The sequence below is a fragment of the Mus pahari genome, chromosome 16, assembly GCF_900095145.1.
Source record: "Mus pahari chromosome 16, PAHARI_EIJ_v1.1, whole genome shotgun sequence".
Lineage (NCBI taxonomy): Eukaryota > Metazoa > Chordata > Mammalia > Rodentia > Muridae > Mus > Mus pahari.
In genome coordinates this window covers 40,945,601-40,966,624 of record NC_034605.1, presented here as the reverse complement: position 1 = coordinate 40,966,624, position 21,024 = coordinate 40,945,601, and the positions used below count along the sequence as shown (strand labels likewise).

The window sequence follows — 21,024 nt, the reverse complement described above, 5'->3', positions numbered from 1 at the left end:
GTATGCATGATATCATCATCTAAAGTTTGTGTACAAAGAGAAAGCAGCTGGGATCCTGAAGTCGCCATAGCAGGAACTTGTCTCCAGGTTCCACCACCACCATCACCAGCACAACCAAACAAAGGAAAGAAATGCAACAAAACATAAAATGCCCATGTTGCTGGGCATGGTGGCACATGGCACTTGAGAGACACAAAGGCAAAACCCCGTTTCAGAAACAAACACCACATGTCTACATGGCACTAGTGAAATCACATAGCACTCCCAGTATTTAACAGAGATAAACTGATTTTATTGGTAGAAACTGTATTAAATTCTTTATTTTTTTAAAGGTTTATTCATTTATTATATGTAAGTACACTGTAGCTGACTTCAGACACTCCAGAAGAGGGCATCAGATCTTGTTACAGATGGTTGTGAGCCACCATATGGTTGTTGGGATTTGAACTGGGGACCTTTGGAAGAACAGTCGGTGCTCTTACCCACTGAGCCATCTCACCAGCCCCTGTATTAAATTCTTGTTTCATTACCACTATTACCTGAAAAATAAGTACACACTGAGCTCACACAAGTGGATGGAGGCCAACAGGCGGTGGGCACCATGGTCTTCACTGAGAGTGAAATGTCAAATGCTGTGGTAATGGTGTTAGAAGCATCCCCCAGGGCAAACTCACTCTGGTCACTGGGGGCACTCCTCACAATCCCTCATTCACAGACCTCACTGGTGTGAGGCAGGGCAGATGTGCACACTTAGATGATAACAGAGACTTCCATTTACTTGTGTACTCATCTCATTGGGATGAACCCTCTAGGAGGGGCTTATTGCCACTGTTTCTACAGAGCAAAGCAACTTGCTCCCCTTTACACTACATACTCGCTAACAGAAACTTTGTTGCTCATTCTTTTCTGGAAAGAATGACAATGAAAATCACTCATGTTGCAACTGAGCTGCAGCTGAAGGGGTCTGTGCGGCCTTGGTCATCACTCCCTAGCAGCCAAGGCACAATGCCCTCCTGCCCTCCTCTGTTAGTCTGGAAACATCCCCTAAACAAGATTTAGAAGAACAGGTTCCCATTGGCCACTGGAAACACAAGGCTCTTTTTTGAGAGGAGTCTATTGGGTTTCCAACAGTTCTTACAGAAGTTGGACTCAGACAACCTTCCCCTGGTGTAGCTCCCACCTTGTGGGTGGGGCTTATCCTTGGGGAGACTTTATACTACAGGATCCCTCCCTTGTCAGAATACAAAGAAGACTGAGGCACAGGTTAGGGACAGTTAAGCAGGGCAGCGGCCCAGACGCTGGCACTTTAGGCCAGGGTCTATTTTTGGCTGGAACAGGTTTGAGGTCTAAGAGCACACTCGTGACGCTGACCTCTGAGGCTGAGGAGATCAAGCCTCTCTGGAGACAGGACTCTAGCTTTTAGACTTTCTATGTTCAAGTTAATCGAACATGGTTATCAGCCCACCTCCTTACAATATTCTGGTTTAAAAAGATGAGAAATATCAGAATTACATAAATTGACCTCTGACTAGATATTAAGAAGTTACTGTTAAGTTTTCTGCGTATGCTAAATGCTCCTTAACATATGTATAAGAATGGGTGAAAAGTATTTCACCTCAACTACCGAGGTGATATTTTATCACTTCAAGTCTCAACAATGAAGGTCTCCAGCCACCGTTGAGTGTGCAGTGGGGTCTCAACTGACAGAAGCTAACCCCGTTAGGCTTTGGGACATGTAATAAGAAAGGGCTTGCTTTCATGTTTTTCTGCCTACACACTTATGAGACTATGAAAACTTCTGGAAGGGTAGGGAGGGTTCGGGAATGGAGGGAAGTATTAAACCCAGGGCTCAGAATGCCCCATGGCATCCCGCCGCTGTCTCTATAAACCAGAGCCAAGTCAAGGGATGAAGAAGACAGAAGTTCCACTGGGCCTTTCCTGAAAGGTAAGATCAATGGCGGGTAGGAGACCTGGTGCCTCCTGTAGGCACTGCCACTTGCCTGTCACTAACACTGCTATTTCATTTTACAGTTCTTTCTCTTTCTTTCTTTCTTTCTTTCTTTCTTTCTTTCTTTCTTTCTTTCTTTCTTTCTTTCTTTCTTTCTTTTTCTTTCCTTCCTTCCTTCCTTCCTTTCTTTCTTTCTTTCTTTTTTTTTTTTTGTTTTTCGAGACAGGGTTTCTCTGTGTAGTCCTGGCTGTCCTGGAACTCACTCTGTAGACCAGGCTGGCCTTGAACTCAGAAATCCGTCTGCCTCTGCCTCCCGAGTGCTGGGATTAAAGGCATGCGCCACCACGCCCGGCTTGTTCTTTCTCTTTCTTAAGAGTCGTCTTTCTTAAGACGACTTTCTCTTTCTTAAGTATGTCGTCTTGGGTGGCCATGAAGTCTCTCTGTAGACCAAGCTGCTCTCAAACTTGCAGGGATCCACTTACTCTGACTTCTAAGTACTGGATGTTTGTTTGTTTGTTTGTTTGTTTGTTTTTAAAGGATCCCCAAGACACCAAGTTGCTGGTGTCACAGGCACCGTCTGAAAATGTTTAGAGCAGCAGTTCTCAACCTGCGGGTCACGACCCCTTTGGGAGTTGAATATCAGCTATCCTGCAAATCAGATATTTGCATTATAATTCCCAGGTTATGAAGTTACAACAAGATAATTGTATGGTTGGAGGTCACCACAGCATGAGGAACTGCATTAAAGGGTCGCAGCATTAGGAAAGCTGAGAAGTGCATAGCTCACAAGCAACTTGCTTGACATGACAGATTAAAAAAAAAAAAAAAAAAGCAAACAAACCAGTCCTCCACACAGCCCCCAAACTTAAACCCTCCAAATAAACCAAAACCCCCACTGTACTCCACCAAATGAAATATCCCCAACAAACCAAAGCTCCCACCATAACACCCCCAAAACAAAACACATCCTCTTAAATAAATTAACCGGAGCCAAAAGCCTTATCTGCTTTGAAACCATACATTCATTGTGAGGCTGGGTAAAAGGATGCTCTTAGAATCTTGGGCCTCTTTGCCTCACACTCTGTACCTGTTGATAGACATTAGATAAAGCAGGGGAGGAGAACCATCACCAAGTCGGCCCTTTATCAGGGATGAGGGTTTAGCAGCCATCCCCCGGGCTGGGAAGCACGGCCTTGCAACCTTGTTTCCAAGTGCTTGAAGAACAAGGGAGGTCCCTGTAACTCTGTGGAGCCTGTGGCAGCAGGCAGAGCCTGTACCAGGAGCTATTCTCAGGGTATCCATAGACCTGGCTTGGGTTTGTCACTCTTCATTAAGGATACAACTATTGGCTGGGTGGTCCCCAGGACTCTGTCATCCTCAACCCGGGTTTGTGGGGACATCTCAGCCCTGCCAGGAGAATGATTGCAAAACCCTGAGAAGAGGCAGACACACACTCAAGAGTCACAGCACAGAGGGGAGAGCTGAAGGATTTTCATTTCATAACAGATCCTGATGACCTGCCAGAGAGAACTGTTATACACCAGACTGGCTGTCTTCTGATTTCCTGGCAATAGAAACTAAGGCCCTACATTGGAAACCAACATTGCTGTCAATAAAATAAATGTATTTGGGGAAAGTGAATCTTTTTTGTGAAACTCAAGGAAACTCTAAGAACGTACACTTCCTTCCAAAAACAGAACTGCCTTTTCAAAATCACATTGAAATAGATTATTCCCACCAGGTTGGGGGAAGGGGATTTCGTGGAAAAACTGCTAACAGTTTGAGGAGACACATGGAACACATCGATGAACACAGAGACAGACATTTGCCTGACCTCAACCTCTATAGGCGTGCTCACTATACTGACTGTCAAAGCATGGTGGTCAAAGAAGCAGCCTATTGTACCCCAAGGCAGAACGCGGTACTGACTCACTTAGAAAGCACCACATTAACCTACAGCATACTTAAGATGGAGAGATTTTGAATTTGGCATGTTAGGGCAGAGCCCAGCATCCTCCCCAGTCTCTGAATCTGGGTCCTACCTTAGTGGACAGGAGAGGTGGGGCTCTAACAGAAGTTCTTAATGGTGGGAGGCAGCGTATCTCTTCTCTCCTAGCCTCCCGTAGTACCACTTGCAGTTCCATTGTCAGGTACTGTGTAGGTGTGAAGCACAGATAGGAGAGGTCTGTGTGTGTAGGTGGGGGTTCCATAGACTGACTGCAAGCTCCCCCTAGCAGCAGGCAGGATAGATGAGCAAAGTTCTGATTGTACCTGTGAGTATGTGAAGCCATAGAGGTTGAATGGGGTGCTGGAAAGCCATGGTCACAGACAACCCACAATGCGTGCTTAGAGAAGTGTTTTTCAGTTGTCAAGGTCACGGGGAGGCACTGTCACAGTGAGCACTGGTTCCATAAGCTGGGAGCGTAGCTGACATGTGTAAAGTCCGGGGCTCAATTCCCAGTCATAGGAAAAAAAAATTCTGAACCCCGATTTCCATACTCCCCACCCCTTTTCTTCCACGTGCCATCGCATCCGAGCTATGACTTGTGCCAGGTTGGAGAGATGTGATTGCTAATGTGTCTGGCTCCACAGGAGCTCATCTCCACTGCAGCCTCCAACCAGCAAGCCATAGAAGATCAGACCCTGACAGCTAGCACGCAACCTGCTCACAGAAAGGAGTGGGCCAGCCCGATCCACCGAGTCAAGGGAACACGAGCCGAGGCTTTGTCCTTCCAGCTCTTAAAAGACATCGTAGTGCAACAAGCAGTGCTGGAGTTCATACTCAAATCCAGTCAAAGATTTAAAAGGCATTGAAGCTGAGTATGGCACTACACACTTGCAGCCCCAAGTCCTTAGGGGTGCGGTGAAGGCGGGAGGATCAGGAGCTCAAGGCCAGTTGCCGCTACAGATCAAGTCAGAAGCCAAGCTGCCTGAAACGAAACTGCTAACTGCTGCATGCCATGTGCCTAACGACGAAGGGAACTGAGATATCTATCCCTTTGATGGCAAGCATCCCTGTTCAAAGGCATCTTTCTTTCACGTACTTTTTTCTTTTTAAAAGAAAACATGGAGGCAGAGGTGGAAATGGAGTGCGGTATCATGGTGTGCGTTATGGTGTGCATGTCCATCCACTACAGGGAGCCAATGATCCAGCCCAAAGTAGTTTAAAAAAAAAAAAAAAAAGGGACAGGTGTCTTCTCTGTCAGCTTTGTAGCTGAGTGTCATTGGCATTGGGATGTGTTCCTTCAGCATCTGCTACAGCAGTATTATTTATTTGTCTGGTGACTGTAATGTTCTAAAGATAAAAATCCTGAAGTCAGCAGGAGTGTTTCAAAAAGTAACCTAAAGAGGCAGGCACGCAGATGTCCCCCAAGGCCTCTTGTGCAGTCCCAGCAATACACTTCTGGGGCAGTGGGATCTGGGTGTTAGTCTGTGTGCTGGGAACAGCAGCACTCAGGAGGCTGTAGCAAGAAGACTTTGCGGAGTTTGACACCAGTATGGGCTATAGAGCAAGAGCCTGTCTCAAAACAAAACACTGACACCCCAAACAAACAACACCTCCCTCCAAGAAAAGAGAGAGCCAAAGAGATGTCTCAGTGGGTAGGAGGTGGTAGTCTTCTTATAGAGGAAATAAGTTCAGTTCCCAGAACCCATCCAGGCAGCTAAGTCTAGTTCCAGGGGAGCCAACACCTTTACTCGCTATAGGTACTCACACTCATGTACATACATATAACCACAAATAAAATAAACCCTGAAAAACAAAACAAAACAAAAACAAAACAAAACAAAAAAAAAACCCAAGCAACTTGGGCATAGTAGTCCACACGTTTAATCCTGTAACTCCTGAGGCAGAGACAGGAGAAAAAGTTCAAATAAGTTTGGTTTGAATAGTAAGTTCTATGATAGGCAGGGTGACATAGGGAGAGCCTGTCTTAATAAACAAGCAAGCAAGCAAACAAACAAAGGGAAGCTGGCAGAGGGGAGGGACAGACAGATACTCTCCCTCCTCTTAAGCCTAAAGAGCTAACTTTAAAAAAAAATAACGACCCAAAACATATTTTCAACAGACTACAGGGGAAATATCAAAATTAAGGAACTTTTTTACAATTACAGATTTCTCCAACACCCTACCAAAAAAAGGTGTCGTTCTCTTGTTTGTAGGCATCAAGGCCCTCCAGGCTGCTAACCCTGCCTGTTTGACATAGTCTGTAAAGGTGACATAGTCTGTAAAGGTGACAGCACTCAGAACGCAGGCCTCAGACCCCATTTAAATAGCTCTTTAAAGTCCTAACCTTCACAAAGGCAACACAAGATAAACATGGCTCTTTATGACAACAGAGAGCAAAGGACACATGCTTTCATGCTCTGTCAAGTACATAGTACTTGGGAGACGTTGTTCTGGAATTTGACTCCTCGGTGTCACTGGAATGGGATAGCCAAGAAAGACCACGGCAAATCGTTAACTGTTCTGATGGAGGACTTGAGATGATAGGGAGACACGGTGGGCTAGGGAGATGGTTCAGTAATGTATGATGAACCCCCTCCAGCACCTACATAAAAGCTGGGTGTGACAGCAATTTTCAAACACACGAAAGCACATTGTCCCCACCCCCACAGTAAACAAACAAATAACACATCCTAAGTAACAGTATCAGAACAAAAAAACCTCAGTATTCCTTATAGTTCCAGGCCTAAGATCACTCTCTTCATGCTCACAAGTCACCAAATCTATTTTCCAGATGGGGAAACGGAGACTCTGCTTGCCTGAGGTCACAGAGGTGCCAGGCAGTGCTGGGACACTGCTGCCTGTAACCCTGTTTGCTCAGAGGACTGTCATTTACAGATGTCTAGGCTCCTTGTAGGCCCGGGTCACATCCTCAATGCCTGGGCACTTTCTCTGATCCGTGTTCCCTGCCAATGCAGTGAGTAGAACCTATGGACTCCCTGTTGGAAGGGGGACCCAGCCCGATTCCCCGAGACACCCAATTCCATGTTCATTATAGAGTTTTGATGGCATTCTTTTAAAAAGGGGATTTCATGCTTCATTTTTCTTGCTTTGTCTCCAGAGGCCAAAAGGAGTAAGTGCAAACAATCCCTTCTCTAAGAGAGCCCCACCCCACCCAGACATTCCTCTTCCCCCAGCCTACCCTCCCAGGCCCATCCTGTGGCAGAGAACTGACACCCACAGCTGCAGTAATCTCTCCCAGTTGTTGTGAGCAGCAATGCTGGCCTGTGACAGAGGCCTGGCTGGGTAGCTTCCCCTTGCCACATCCTAGGAACTTGCCCAGGCTGTCCAGACAGGCACCTCACTAGGCCTGTTCAATTAAGCCAGCATGTCGAGAAGCAGGGAATATCTAAGGGGCTCATAGGGGACAGGAATAGAAGGCCCTAAAGCCAGGTGAACCTGGTCCTTGCTCCGGCCCTTGGGTGGTGAAGAGGCTGTGATAGTCTGACTGAGACACCTCCAATTGCCTGGCTAGGGAGGTGCCTTCCCCTTCAAGTCTCTATCCTTCACTCCCAGTTTCCACTGGGTTGATCCTTGGACCCCTGGAGTCTTAATAAAGACTCTAGTACTCTATTCACCTTTGCCTGGTGTTTAGTATGTTGAGAATATATGGGGTCAATGACACACTAAGCGTCTCAGTGTCTCTCAGCAGATGTTGGTGAGCAGTGAAGGGAGCTGAATAGTCCTCAGAATACCCAAGAAACAGAGACAATGTCCTGGTATGTGTCACCAAATGGCCTCGTAGCCAGGATGCACAGTAAGGGACTGGCTGGCCTGTAGCATGCTCTGGTGTCCCCTCAGAGCCCTGTGTGCCTGCCAAAGACCCATAGCCTATTTCCTGACTGATCCAAGGACACTGCCTTAAAGCTGGGATAATTTAAAGATCAATGCTGTGACCATAATGATGGCCATGACCCAGAAGGAACGAAGAGTGCCACGATAGCTAATGTCGGATCCAAAGCTCTTAGTTACTGCGTCTTCCTTTCTTGGCTCTGAACTTGCCTCCTTTTTTTCTAACCAGTCCCTGGGTCCCACCTCAGACATTCCTGTTTTAGTGAAGACTGGTCAAATGCCTCACATTGTCACAATGAGGTCTCCATTATTTGTTGGATATATTTTAACTAAAATAATGTTAAAATTACTTATTACCCAATCTCCTTTAACCAAGGAACCACCTAAGATTATACAATAACTTGGAGCAAGTTTGCTTTTGGCAGCTCCTTCATCAACGGTGACTATCCATCTACACAGCTCACTCTTGGGGAAGGCTCCACTGCCTTCTGACGTGCCTTTTAACCTGCTCTATGGGCTGATAGGCACCTGGGGTGGGACTGGTTTCTATTAAGATGGGGTATGACTGTTCAATAAGCATAGATTTCAATTACTAAACATAAGACAGCGAGAAAGTAAAAATGTACCACCAATAATTGTATGCTGATTGTAAGTATAGAATGTGATACATTCTATTTTGACTTAGGTTTTTTTTTTTTTTTACTTTTTCCTTGGGGAGGTGCAGATTGAATCCTAGGCCTCACAGACACTGAGCATGTGTGTGCTCCACCCCTGAGATGACACTACTAATCCACTTTTCACTTTAAAACGTGCAACTGGACGTTGAGCGACACGAGTCATTCTGCTGAACACCAGTGGCCTGCACACTGCTCCGGCTCACTATGTCCCCAGTGGTGCAGTCTGTCACACTGCTCTGCCCTAACAACAAAGCAAGACATTCAGTGCCAGCCACTCTTCCATCCCTGCACACTTGCCCTGTGCACTGTTCCCCACCTTCAACTCTGAAGGCCACTCACTGCCTGGGATGTCCCTATTCAGCTCTCTTCTCTGCCCTATCACCCCTGACCCAGGAGTTGCCCAGAAGGGGTGGTAAGCAATACCCGACCGTAAGAACAGGAATCTACCAGTGGCAGCGGTGGTGCTGTGTCTTCCTTTTGTTCAATGCCAGAATTTCACTATTTTGAAACTCGGCAGAGTGCAGGAGAAAAGACGCAGCATATATACAAGTTCGGATTGCCAACACTTTCTTAAGGAACATGGGCACCTCGCCAACTTGGGTCGGAGGGGAGGGAGTGGGACGAGAGCAGAGGAAAGAAACCAACAGCTGTTTTAAGTTACGGACTCTGGTTCTAAACTGGTAGCATCCCACTGTGGCTCTGTGCCTCTGGGATTTGAAAATGGAGTTGGTGTCTATTTTAGTTCTGGGTTAACAAGCAGTCTCTCCCATCAGCTACTGTCACAGTGTACCACCCTGGCTAGGCCTCTACTGGCCCATGCTTGGCCCCAAGGCTTCCTCTGGTAGTAGGCTATTATGTGGAAGCTGAGCAGAGAGGAGAGAAGAGGAATTAACTATGTTCTATAATCAACTCCTAATCTGTCTTCACAATAGTTACTAGATAAAGCCACAAAGCTGGAGCTGGTCTGTTCTTCGGGCACACAAGCCACCAAGCCACCCCTTCCTTAGGGGTCATCCATGGCAAGCTGCTGTGGGTTGGTGGAATGAATACTGCCTAAAAGGGCTAAGTCCATCCGGTGTTAAGCAACCTCTTCAGTCAACCCCTCCCCAAATGGTGTCATCATCAAGTAGGTGAGGAAACCTACTTGGTTAATAGGACAGGACAGCAAAGGTTCAACCTCAAAGCTACTCTGAACACCATGGCCAAGATAGCTCTGCCCATGATGGACCCATGTCTAATGGGATTCCCACCCCCATTTCTCTGCACGAGAAGGATTTCCAACTCAGTAAGGGACACCAGTCTTCCCTCCTCACCACACTGTGTTGTACAGACTCAGGTTGCATAGAAATCACTCACAAGAGCCAGGTTACTTTCCCGTGTGATAGAATTACCAGGAAAAACAAAAGCAGGTTGGCCCACAGTAGAATCTGATCACAAAATAAAATATGAAGTGAGGTAAAACAGACACAGGGCATTAAATTAGTGGCTGCATGGCTGGAGGAATCAAGGTCCCTCGTGCTGTTCTAGTCTCTCGCCACACTGTGAGAGGCTTACTTCATTTATCATTCACTGCTCACCATGGCTCCACACTCAAGGATGCTGTGGGGAATGAAACTATGAAGTCAGGTTCTTGGCCAGGCATGGTGGTGCGTGCCTTTAGTCCTAGGTACTCTAGGAGCAAAGGGGGCAGATTTCTGTACAATCAGGGCCAGCCTAGTCTACATAGAGTGTTCCAGGACAGCTGAGGATATGCAGAGAGATCTCGTCTCAACAAACAAACGATTTCTGAATTTCTCAGAATCAGTGGTTGGTGACAAGAGGAAGAGCGATTTCTTGGTAGATAAATATTTTAGAATTGGAGAGGAGTGGGAGAGAACACGGGCATTAGTGATCTTGCTCTATGTCAGCGTGAACTGGGAAACCAGTGTGAACTGGGAAACCAGAGATACAGATGCAGCTGGTGGGAGCCGCATGGGAGCAGGAGCAGAGGCAGGCTGGGGGCAGGACAGTTACAACATTCCTGGGATCTTTCTGGACTGGGACCTTTTCTCCTCACAGAAAGTGGAATGGAATCACCCGGGACAGTGGCTGGCCCGTTAGCCAGTGCCTTCAGATTGGAAAGTTTTATCCAGGTGCTTTAGAGCATCTTCAGGGCTTGATACTTTAACCTCTACAAGAGGTCTTCCTCTCATTCCAGTGAAACCCTGTCATAAAACTGACATAAGGGAATTCAGGCAAACAGACACCCAAATCCTGCACTCCCAAGATGTCCTCTAAAAGTATGACATGGGAGCCCGCCCTCTGCAGCTAGATGAACCTTCAGCTACATGCTTGAGTTGAGGGTCCCATGTGGCCCTCTGTCCTTTATAATGCTTAAAATAGACGGAACATATAAACTGCAGCAATTCTGTAGGGGAATTTTCTAACTCCATTTGTACACCAAGAATACTGGTGAGTGACAAGGGAAGTTAGACAAAAACAGAGGAGTGTCTACCACTCTCTACCACTGCTAGGAAAAAAAAAATCGTACCACCACACACGCTTTTAGCCCCTTGAAGCTGAGGATCAGATTAGGGTTGTTAAGGACCAACAGGGGCCAAAGAAGCAGAGCAAGCACTCACTGTGTAACCAGCTTTCCCGCCTGTATGCCGGGAACTCTCACCTACAGTGTTTCAGGTTTCGGCACTATGCATCTAATTCAGTTTAAGTACATGTCAGTGCTGTGCTGGGAAAATGAAATGCATGGACTGTCTTTATATAGACCACTTATCCATGTATAGCAAGCAATCATTTGGGTGGCCAACACCTTTTGCAAAGGAAATATGTCTGATACACAACATATCCTGTGCCAGGAGATTGCCAATGCCTGGAGACGCACTGATTACTCAAGGGACCCCAGGAAGAACAAGGGAGCAAAGCAAACAGTTCACAGCCACAGCCATCCTTACCAACCAATGTCCTCTTGAACTAGCTCAGCTGCTGGAGCCTATGTTGGAGTGACATATGGAATATCATATGAGAGAGTAATTTCCCAGAACACAGGTATAGTTCACATTCCCCTACCTTAGTGGGTTATCTGAGTGGGTCTCCATGTGGGTCTCCAGTTCATACTTGCAAACGAACTCCTTGAAACACACCGGGCAGTGAAAGATTTCATCACTCATCTTGTCCAAATCGCCCGACTGCCCATCTTCTACCATCTTAGGAAAAAGCACAGAGTGGCATCACCAAGGGGGCTCCCACATGGGTTGCTTTAGAAGAAAGCCTAACATTAGTTGAGGAAGTGCTAAAAAGTACGGCTTTCACTTAGTACCAAGACCTGACTACCCATTCATCCACTCATCCATCCATTCACCGACCCCATCACCCATCCATCTATCCATCCATCTATCCATCCACCCATCCATCCATCCATCCATCCATCCATCCATCCATCCATCCATCCATCCATCCATCCATCCAGGTCAAAAGGTCCCGGATTGACCTCTTCCAAGTTCCCACACTGTGATAATAATGGCTAGAGGCATTTCTGCCAAACGCCACACAATGGAGCATGTCTGTATCATAAACTCAGAGGACCTTTTTAGCTGGTCCTGGGTCTTCTGATTCGGCATCATGACTCAGTTTCCTTTTGGAGGACAACCGCCTGCGCTTCAGAGGGGATGGAGGGGCTGCAGCTGTAGTACTGTTGGTATCCTTCTCATGAATCTTCATATGTCTAGAAGGAAGACGCAAACAGAAAATGTGATTAGACAACGACAACACAAACCCCAGTCTTTGTTGTGTTCCCTCAATATTACATGCAGGCAGTGTTAGTTGAATGTTCTCATCAGTCATCACCATCCTTCTCAAGTGCTGGGGGTGGCGCCCACTGCCTCCAACACTCTAGGCATTTGCTCTCTCCCTGAACACCACTACACTCCAACACTTCGCTAGTTAAGAGCATCATTTCTATAGTGCCTTTGGTCTTTGTAGAACTTTAGCATCTCCTTGAATCTCTTTCAAGCTCTTGCATGCACAGCCCATTGATGTCCTGCTTTGTGTTGGAAAACATTCACAAATTTGACTGGCATTAATAAGATGGAAACAAACTATCAGACACTGTACTTGGACTAAAAGCTTATTTTAGTCATGCAAGTGTATATCCTAAGAACTTCCAGGTTCTTAAATCATCCCATTAGATCACCCACCAAGCCTCAGTCCTGAACTCGCCCCTAGAAACCACCTTCCAGCTAATGGTTGTATGTCATTTTCTCTCTGCCTGTGGAAGCATCTGGGGTTGTCAAATTGGAAGTGTACTGACAGACAGAGCACATGACCAGTGTGCTTAAGACCTATGTGGATTAATAACAGACCATGAAACCATCTAGACAGTACAATGAGTGTATTATATGTTGTAACTCGTGTTATCTACAGAACTAGGGAACACACAACAAGAAGCACTATATGTAGCATGTATGTGTCAGTTCTGAAAGGGGTACCTGATGAGTGACCTATGTATGTGGCCTTACTTTATCAAGTTTTAAAGCAACACTCTCAGGGAAGGTCCTAAGACATATAGACAAGAATGACAGTAGATCTCAAAAAGAAAAAAAAATCCTTATTTTATAACATAAAAGGGTTTCACTATGCTAATGACCACCACCACTACTATCTGGATAGAGGCCAAACTGTCTGTGCAGAATGTAGGAATACAGATGTAGGTTTTCACAAACAATTAGGTTAAAGGATGATTTTACTTGAGATGTCCAAATCCTTCCTCATTCTGGCCGCCAAGGGCGGAAGACAGAACCGGGGCTTTGTGGGTACTAGGTAGGAACTCTCTACCACCGAGAGCTACCCAGATGACAAGCAGCTGTTCCCATAGTTCATTTTCATGGGGCTGGAGTTGGAAGGTAAGAGCTCGCACATGCTAGCAAGTGCACTACAGTGGACCTTTATCCACATCTGTTCAGTAATATTTTCATTTTCTTTTTGAGACAGGGCCATCCTATCTCCAGCTGTTCTTTCACTCTGAAGTCCACACAGCCTTCGAATTTGTGATCCTTCTGCTTCAGTCTCCAAAGTTAGCTGGGATTACACACCAGCACCATTAGGCCCAGTTCCAAGAAGTTCATAAGTGTGTGTATGGGGTTGCGGTGGGGGGGAGCGGTAAGGAAGCATTTCTCATGTTCTGTCTCCTTCACTCTGAAAAGCAGCATAGCTCCTGCTTCTCAGAGGCCATCTTAAAAGGAGAAAGGCTGAGTGTGAAGAGGCCAGTTTGTGACTCAGTGCCAGGACACATGTAGAGGTTGAACAAGCCGAAGATGTGAGGTGGAGAGGATGTAGTTCCTTACTCTCAGTCCCCTTTCCTACAAGGGTGTGGTTGAGGGATGCTGCAGAGTGTCAGGGATCATTCTTTTCACCTCATATTTATGCTCTAGAATTAGAACCTCCTGTCTAGACTACAGCTACCACAGACGTCTGCCGAAAGGCTGCTGAAGAGAGAGAGGTCAGAGAGCAGAGGCCTTGGGAAAAGAGGACTCAAGCTAAAATTCTATCCTTTTTATGGGAATTGGTATGATGGGGGCAGAAAGATATAAATCACCTAGTTGGAGAGAATAGGCAAAAATTACAACCAGGCCATGGCCCCATAATCCCTTGCTTAGACTTTAAGGAAGGAAGCTTTATCAGTCCTTGACTGCCTTAAACCACAAGAAAGCGAAAGAATAGCTCTGTTCCAAGTGCCGCACTGACTGCGATTCTAAGAGACTATCTTCCCTTTTGTTGCTTTTGAGACTGGGTCACATTTCTGTGGCTATGGCTGGCCCGGACTTCACCATGTAGAACAGGTTAGCCTCAAAACCAGAGATGCACACTACCCTGGGTTTTTGGACCATCATGCCTGGCTTAACCATCTCTTTTTAATATCAACATTTATAGGTGAAAGGGCAAACTGATATATTCCTTTTTGAAATTTGTTGCATGATTCACCCCAATTTAAGAAATGTTAAGTTTTGGGAGAAAAAAAAAAAAAAAAACAACAGCAACCTAGCTTTTTTTTTTTTTTTGGTTTTTTGAGACAGGGTTTCTGTTTTAGACCAGGCTGGCCTCGAACTCAGAAATCTGCCTGTCTCTGCCTCCCAAGTGCTGGGATTAAAGGCGTGCGCCACCACACCCGGCTTAACAATCTAGCATTTGAAAAACTTATTTGTAAGGGATATCAGTCTGGTCTTATACCCAATAATGGTAAAAGTACTAGAAATTAATTTGAGAAAGATGGCTGTAAGCACTGGCCCTTTTCAGGTTGTGTATTGCCAATCCTGATACAGAACACACAGAAATACAAGGCAATGTTGTATTAGTTTGCTCTTGGGCTTCACGACAACACTATTTTTTACCGACTGTGTCCATTCTACAGATGGAACAGTTCTGGTGCAGGTGAGCCATGGCCTCCCAGTCAGAATGAGCTACAGTCGAAACAATAGGACTTCATGGTCTTCCTCCTAAGCAAAACAGCTTCTAAAGGCCACATGAGCAGTGAGCTGCCCTGCTGGAAACTCAGGATGATAGCCTGAACCCAGGCCCTTCCTTACTGGGTTCTTGTGGTGCAATGCAGAATAGCAGATATCAAACAGGTGGCAAATTCCAACAGGAGACAGTGGACAGGGAGGGGCCCAGAGGTCAGGCACAGAATACTCCCTATGTTCAGTCTCAATGAAGGACTGCAGAACCTTCTTACTATTCTCACACCTGTAACTGCAGGAGTGCTAAGGGCACAGAGCAGGCAGGGGCGGCAGGTCAAAGCTGGCGCCCTGTGGCACACATAGGCTGGACGGACAAAGCAGTTCATCCTACTCTCATAGTCCTGCTGGGATGCTGGATTCAAAATGCAATTACAGTTTCCATCTAGGGTGAGACCTCTAGTTGCCGGCCACAGGATGGTGGAGTTCCCAATGGGTCCTGCTAGCCCCGCAATGACAATAGTGGCAGGAGGACTGGAGAGTTCATGTCAGTTACTAGCCAAAGAGCTTAAAAAGGCGTCACCTAACTCTGCTTCCCTAGCCTCCAGAGACAGAATGACAACTCCATCTGTATGCATCCTTCCAAAGGTTCATAGGACATGGGTGGGCCAACCCAATGAGCCAGTAATGAACTTTTCCTATCAGCTTGGCATGGCAGCAAGGACAGGCAGGGAAGACAAAACTCTTATTTCCTGTCCTTAAAAGGCCAGAGTCTGTTCTCTTCCTTGGTTTTATCTAACGCCCATGTACGTCAAACCAGTGAAGGCCAGAGCCCACTTATACATTCTCCAGCGGCACACACAGCACATGAAGTGTGCATCCTCCAGTTTCACCTGCGTGCTTCTGGCCACAAGGATTTCTCTAACTTCACCTGCTGTTCTCAATGGAAACTGTCTTCACCACACCAGCCTGAGGTTCCTTTCTTGCTTTTAGTGGCCGTTTGTCCTCAGAGGCAACACAGTGACGGTTTACACTATTTCCCACAGGACAGCTCTTCAAACAGCACAGGAGGATTATAGCACATCATTTTCCCAAGTTCTCTCTTCATAACTAAAACACTGTAGCCCACCAAATACTGCACACAAGTCTGAGGAATCATATAGGTCCCTAGCTGATCTCAAGAATATGTGCTATAATCAACAACCATCCCACACTGGATTCAGCAAACACACATTTAAATGAACATGTTCTTAAGAGTACAAAGCACGTGACTGTGACACATGGCCCAGTGAAGATGACAGAAAAGTAGGCGGATTTGCTCCTGCTGAGCCAGTGCTCAGTTAACACACTCATTCCCAGTGAGTTGTTAACTAAGATACCCAAGAGTCCTTCAATCAACTTCATAACAAACCTTCTCTGCTCTTCCCTTGAGAAATTTCATTGATTTTTTTTCTTGATTGACAAAAATGATGGTCTTATAATACAGTGCTAGTTGACATGAAAACTGATAATCATCTTTTTGAGCCGTAGCTGAGTATCACAGATAGGATTTTTAAACACATATACATCCATGAACCTAACTGCACTGACTTGTTCTGGTTGAGAATGTGTGAGTCCATGAGAGCATGGAGGTGCAGGCGTGAGAGCACACACGTGTGGAAGGCACAGGTGTGACAACACACGTCATAGTCAGAGGAGAGCCTAGAAAATCGGTCCTCACCTTCCACCTCGTTCAAAGCAAGATCTCTTCTTGCTCATTGCTCTATCTGCCTGACTAGCTAACCTGCGAGCTTCTAGAGGTTCTGCTGTCTCTACTTATGTTCTGGTAGACGCATGATGGGAAGACATGTTTTAAAAGGATAACAGTCTGAGTTTGTTCTGGGAACTCACAGGAAAGAACCCATTCTCTCTGTCCCTGCCCCCCCACCAGTACCCCTCCCTCCCCTCCCTCTCACATACACACACACCCAGTTAAGTGGCATTCATTAAGCCTCCCATATCTAATTTACATCAGAAGGGTAGCTCTCAGGAGAGAACTAGTTATTTCCAGTATTTGTTAGCTTTTAAGACTTGATTTCCTCATAGGTGTATTAGTGGAGGGGCTGAAGCATTTGATACTCTGAGCAAATGACATTACAAGAAAGGTCACCCCAACACTACACAGAGCTCTAGAGTCACCACTTCACTACTCAAGTTAACTGGTTCAAACAGGTTTCTGGCAATCTGGTGATAGATATGTCCCATCTACCCTGCGCTAGCTTTTCTTGTCCTCCATACAGTACCTTGTGATAAGCCAAGAAGGAGTGATTAAATCTAAGGAGCATCTCAGCTCTACAACCTACATTTCTGACCGTAGAAAAACATGTCTCTACAAAGATTTGTGTTTGCTTTTGTAACAAATGCCTAGGGAAGGAGTTTAGGGAGGAATGCTGCGAGTGATGCTTGTGATGTCAGTCAAGCTCTGTGTGGAAGAAGGGGCTGGAGCATGAGGACAAAGGAGAAGACAGCTGGAAGAGGAATGGCAAGACGGTCTCAGTGTGCCCCACCCATTACGGCAATGCTACCTCCTTACTAGAAGGTGTTGTTCACGTTCAGTCATGCTTGTCCAGAAGGCAGGTCACATCAGTCATGCCAGGGTGTGGAGGAAGAGCTGATGATGTGTGAGCCGCCGTGCTGACTGACCCAACAGCAGCATTCTCAGAAACGGCTAGGAGTCAGCAGGGCATGAGGCTAAAACCTTTCTGTCTGCAGGCTCTCTGTGGGAATGTCTTGGCTGGCTGCTCCCAGGGCCATCTCTGATGCTTGGGTAAAATGCCCTGCACATAGTAAACCCACCCACCACTGTCCAGGTGGAGTCCATGTCCTCTCATAGGACAGTGTGGCCACATGGAGGCTCTAACAAGGTGAAACCCTGACCCTCAGCCCTAAGACTGAACTGCATTCATTCCCACATCCCCTGCAAGAGCACCTGCAGAGACCACATCTTCCATGATCGCAGACTGCTTTCCTGACACTCACTTCCCCCACAATATTCAGGTAACATGACCCTAAAGTCGAGGGTACTCTGATGGTGCCAGTACAGAAGGAAAGACCAACTTTATTTAGGATGGAGAATCTTACTTCAAAGTAGGCATGCACTGTTTTCACATTCCTTATTAATAAATATTTCCAGGAACTACATTGTCAGCTCAGGACCAATCTCTCATCCTAAATTCAGAGTCTCATCCCAACAGGCTGGACCACTGATTTCTGGTCTCCCGTGTCAGGTTTCTTCAAGAGATTAGAAAAGGCAATCCTCATCTATCCACTGACCGACAATTCCTTTTCTTTCTTGGTTTTCTGTAAGACCCAGAACAAATACCTCCTCACTGAAGAAATGAGCTGCGATTCCAATACTTGAGAGGTATTTTTTTTTCTTCTTCTCCATGTTCCAGTTATCCTTTGGGGACACAAATGACATTCTTCTCCTTCCCTTTCCTGAAGTGGCTTTCAAAGAGAGGTGTATGGCATCCTCTGGCTGTCATCTGTCACCTTAGAAAGTCCAGCTCCCTCCTCCTGCACTGAGTAGCTGCCACAGTCAGCTCTCTCTTGCTGTCCCGACTCATAACCAGGACATGTCAATCTTCACTCTAGACAGGGTTCTAACAGCCAGGCCTTTCACTGTGTATACTACTTAACCCCCTATTGCCTATACTTTTTCCCTAAAGTAAATTTCTCAGTTACTACCGTTTTCTTTCTGCACACTTGTCCAGCTGAGGTCAACGCCTGTTGTTCTAGCTACCAGGGATGCTGAAGCCAGGAGTTTAAGGCCAGCCTGGGAGGTAAAGCCTGTCTCAAAAATAAATAAATAAATAAATAAATAAATAAATAAATAAATAACACAAAGAAAAATAACTTATTCTTGAAAAACAAAGACACCAGAGGTTCTTTCTTCCAGTCAAGCAATATTATTCATCAAATTCCATCCGACAGTCTCTACTTCAGGCAGTTTCTTCGATAAGCTAAACTGCCCCATTTTCCTTAACTTCCCCCTTATAGCCTGCAGTCCAAGGTACACACCTATAGGCAGTCTTGTCTTGAAAATGAGACTCAGGTGATGGGGCCCCAAATGAAGTCACTACTCTCAAAGTGTCCTCACTGGCTCAGAGCCATTACCTCTGTGGGAAGTTACTGCCAGCTTCATCACAGAGAAAGACTGTCTGCGGCAAGGGCTAAAATTACAGTGTCAAACCAAGCCCAAACCTCCGTTTCATGGTAGAATGGAATGCTCAAGTCACTGAGACCATTTGTCACCTCAGCCTGGCAGGAGGTTCTTCTTAGGTTTCTGAAAGATGTCAGAACCTCCTCATTCACTCATCTTCCTTTTGTGGAGGAGGAAAAGATAACCATCTTCATAGTAAGCCAATGATGAATCAATGTTTGCCACTCCCCAGCCCTTCCAGAAGAGGAACAAGAAACACTTAGGTTGGGCCCTTCAAGATGGTCACCTCATGCTCAAAGGAAAAAGCGGAGGACCCAATTGTGGGTGGAGGGGAAGACAGTGGTAGTAGAGAGAGGTCTCCACTGTCTGTGGACACCTGGTACTCTTCAGGACCACGAGAAACATCGGAGGAAGGAGGAGGATCGGTCCCGAGGAAGATGACAAATGAGCTCGGAGACTCATCACCTGACAAAACCACCAGGGCTCTTTCTCCACGCCTGCAGCACTCACGGCTGCCTTTCATCTTAAATGGGGCAGGTGTGTGGCACAGATGGCCTCTGCTTTCCACAGATGACACAATCAATGCTGTGCTTTGAGGGAAGAACCTCGCTGTTCTAATTCGGCCAGCGGAGGAGGGAGGGGGCCTCGGAAGAGCAGGTTCTAATCTTGGCCCTCAGTTTTCTCACCTGTAGAGCTGGCTGCAGCTCCCCCAGAGTGAGGCTGGGTTACATAAACACGGAACCTAATAATGAACTGCTGACACCCTCTGAGCCCATTATGAAACAGAATCTGACCCGAGGAAAATAGAAAATCTCCACTGAAGGCCAATAACCAGGCTGTGTAGGATCCTACCCTCAGAGCAGTAAAGAACAGTTAAGGGGGGGGCACACAGGCACCAAAGGAGAGATGGCGATTCCGTGCCACACACACAGGCAAAGGTTTCCCTGCTGCTCACTCATTTCCTCACTGAAGAGGGTGAGGGGAACAGACGCTGCCTTCCTTAACAAATCAGAGAAACCTGGCTGCCGAGTGGGCACGCTTCAGTGTTTGCTAGCACCAGCTTGTGCAGCCCAAACTGGTTGGACAGGCTGGATATTTACACAAAGGTAGAAAACAGTGAGGCAGAAAGTCCAGGGAAGTGCAGCCGGCACACTTTCGGGTCTCCATCTGTGATCCAGAGCAGGAAATCAGAATCCTACTTCATGGTGCTAATTTTGTGTTATAAAACTGGACAGGACACACACCCATGTCTGGGCCAGTGACCCAGTAGAAGAGATGATGCTAGACTCTCCATTTCTCATCCTGCTCCCAACACACCTATCCCTTCCTTGCCGTGACCTAGTTCTCAGCTCTCATAACCGCTGGGCTGTTCAAGTGTGGGCAAGCATGATGCTCTGGGTTTTGATGCCTTCCACTAGTTTCACCCAGTATGATTAAGCTTTTGAAATATTTTAACAAAATATGTCAAAAAAATCACACTGCCTGCATCTCAGAGAAAACTTTGGTATTTATTTCATCTCCAAAAGAAGATGAATAGATAAACATTCCCACTGCCAGAACAGAAGAAAGGTTGTTAAAAATATTAGCATCTAGCCAGCCAAGTGATAAAGGATTACGAACCAAATCATGAATTTGAGAAGCGGCACTAGGAGAAGAGGCCGGACTGCTATTTAACACTCCAAGCACAGACAGTTTTATGAGATCTTTCCCTCCCTTCGAACTCACTGAACTCAAACTGGTCTTTCAGAAAGAAATAAAAAATAAGCACCAGGCACAAGCACACTTTTAAATTATTCTCTCGAAAATAAAACTGTAGCGAACCTTTAAAAGTGTAATAGAGAGGGGAAAACCACAGTGAAAGAGAAAACACAATCTCTAAACTCCTACTCAAAAGACTCAATGGAGCCGGGCGTGGTGGCGCACGCCTTTAGTCCCAGCACTCGGGAGGCAGAGGCAGG

General features: G+C 46.2%; 1 protein-coding gene across 6 annotated transcripts in view; it reads right to left on the bottom strand.

Moving 5' to 3' along the window:
• Nucleotides 1–21,024, bottom strand: part of Rreb1 (ras responsive element binding protein 1) — a 124,321-nt gene that overhangs the window by 24,897 nt on the left and 78,400 nt on the right. For all 6 annotated transcript variants that reach the window (XM_029547657.1, XM_021215469.2, XM_029547658.1 and 3 more), the window contains 2 exons: nt 12,002–12,140; nt 11,486–11,622 (listed from right to left, as the gene is read on the bottom strand). In XM_029547657.1, coding sequence (XP_029403517.1) covers nt 11,486–11,622; nt 12,002–12,140 — 276 coding nt within the window. The remainder of the gene's footprint in view (nt 1–11,485; nt 11,623–12,001; nt 12,141–21,024) is intronic.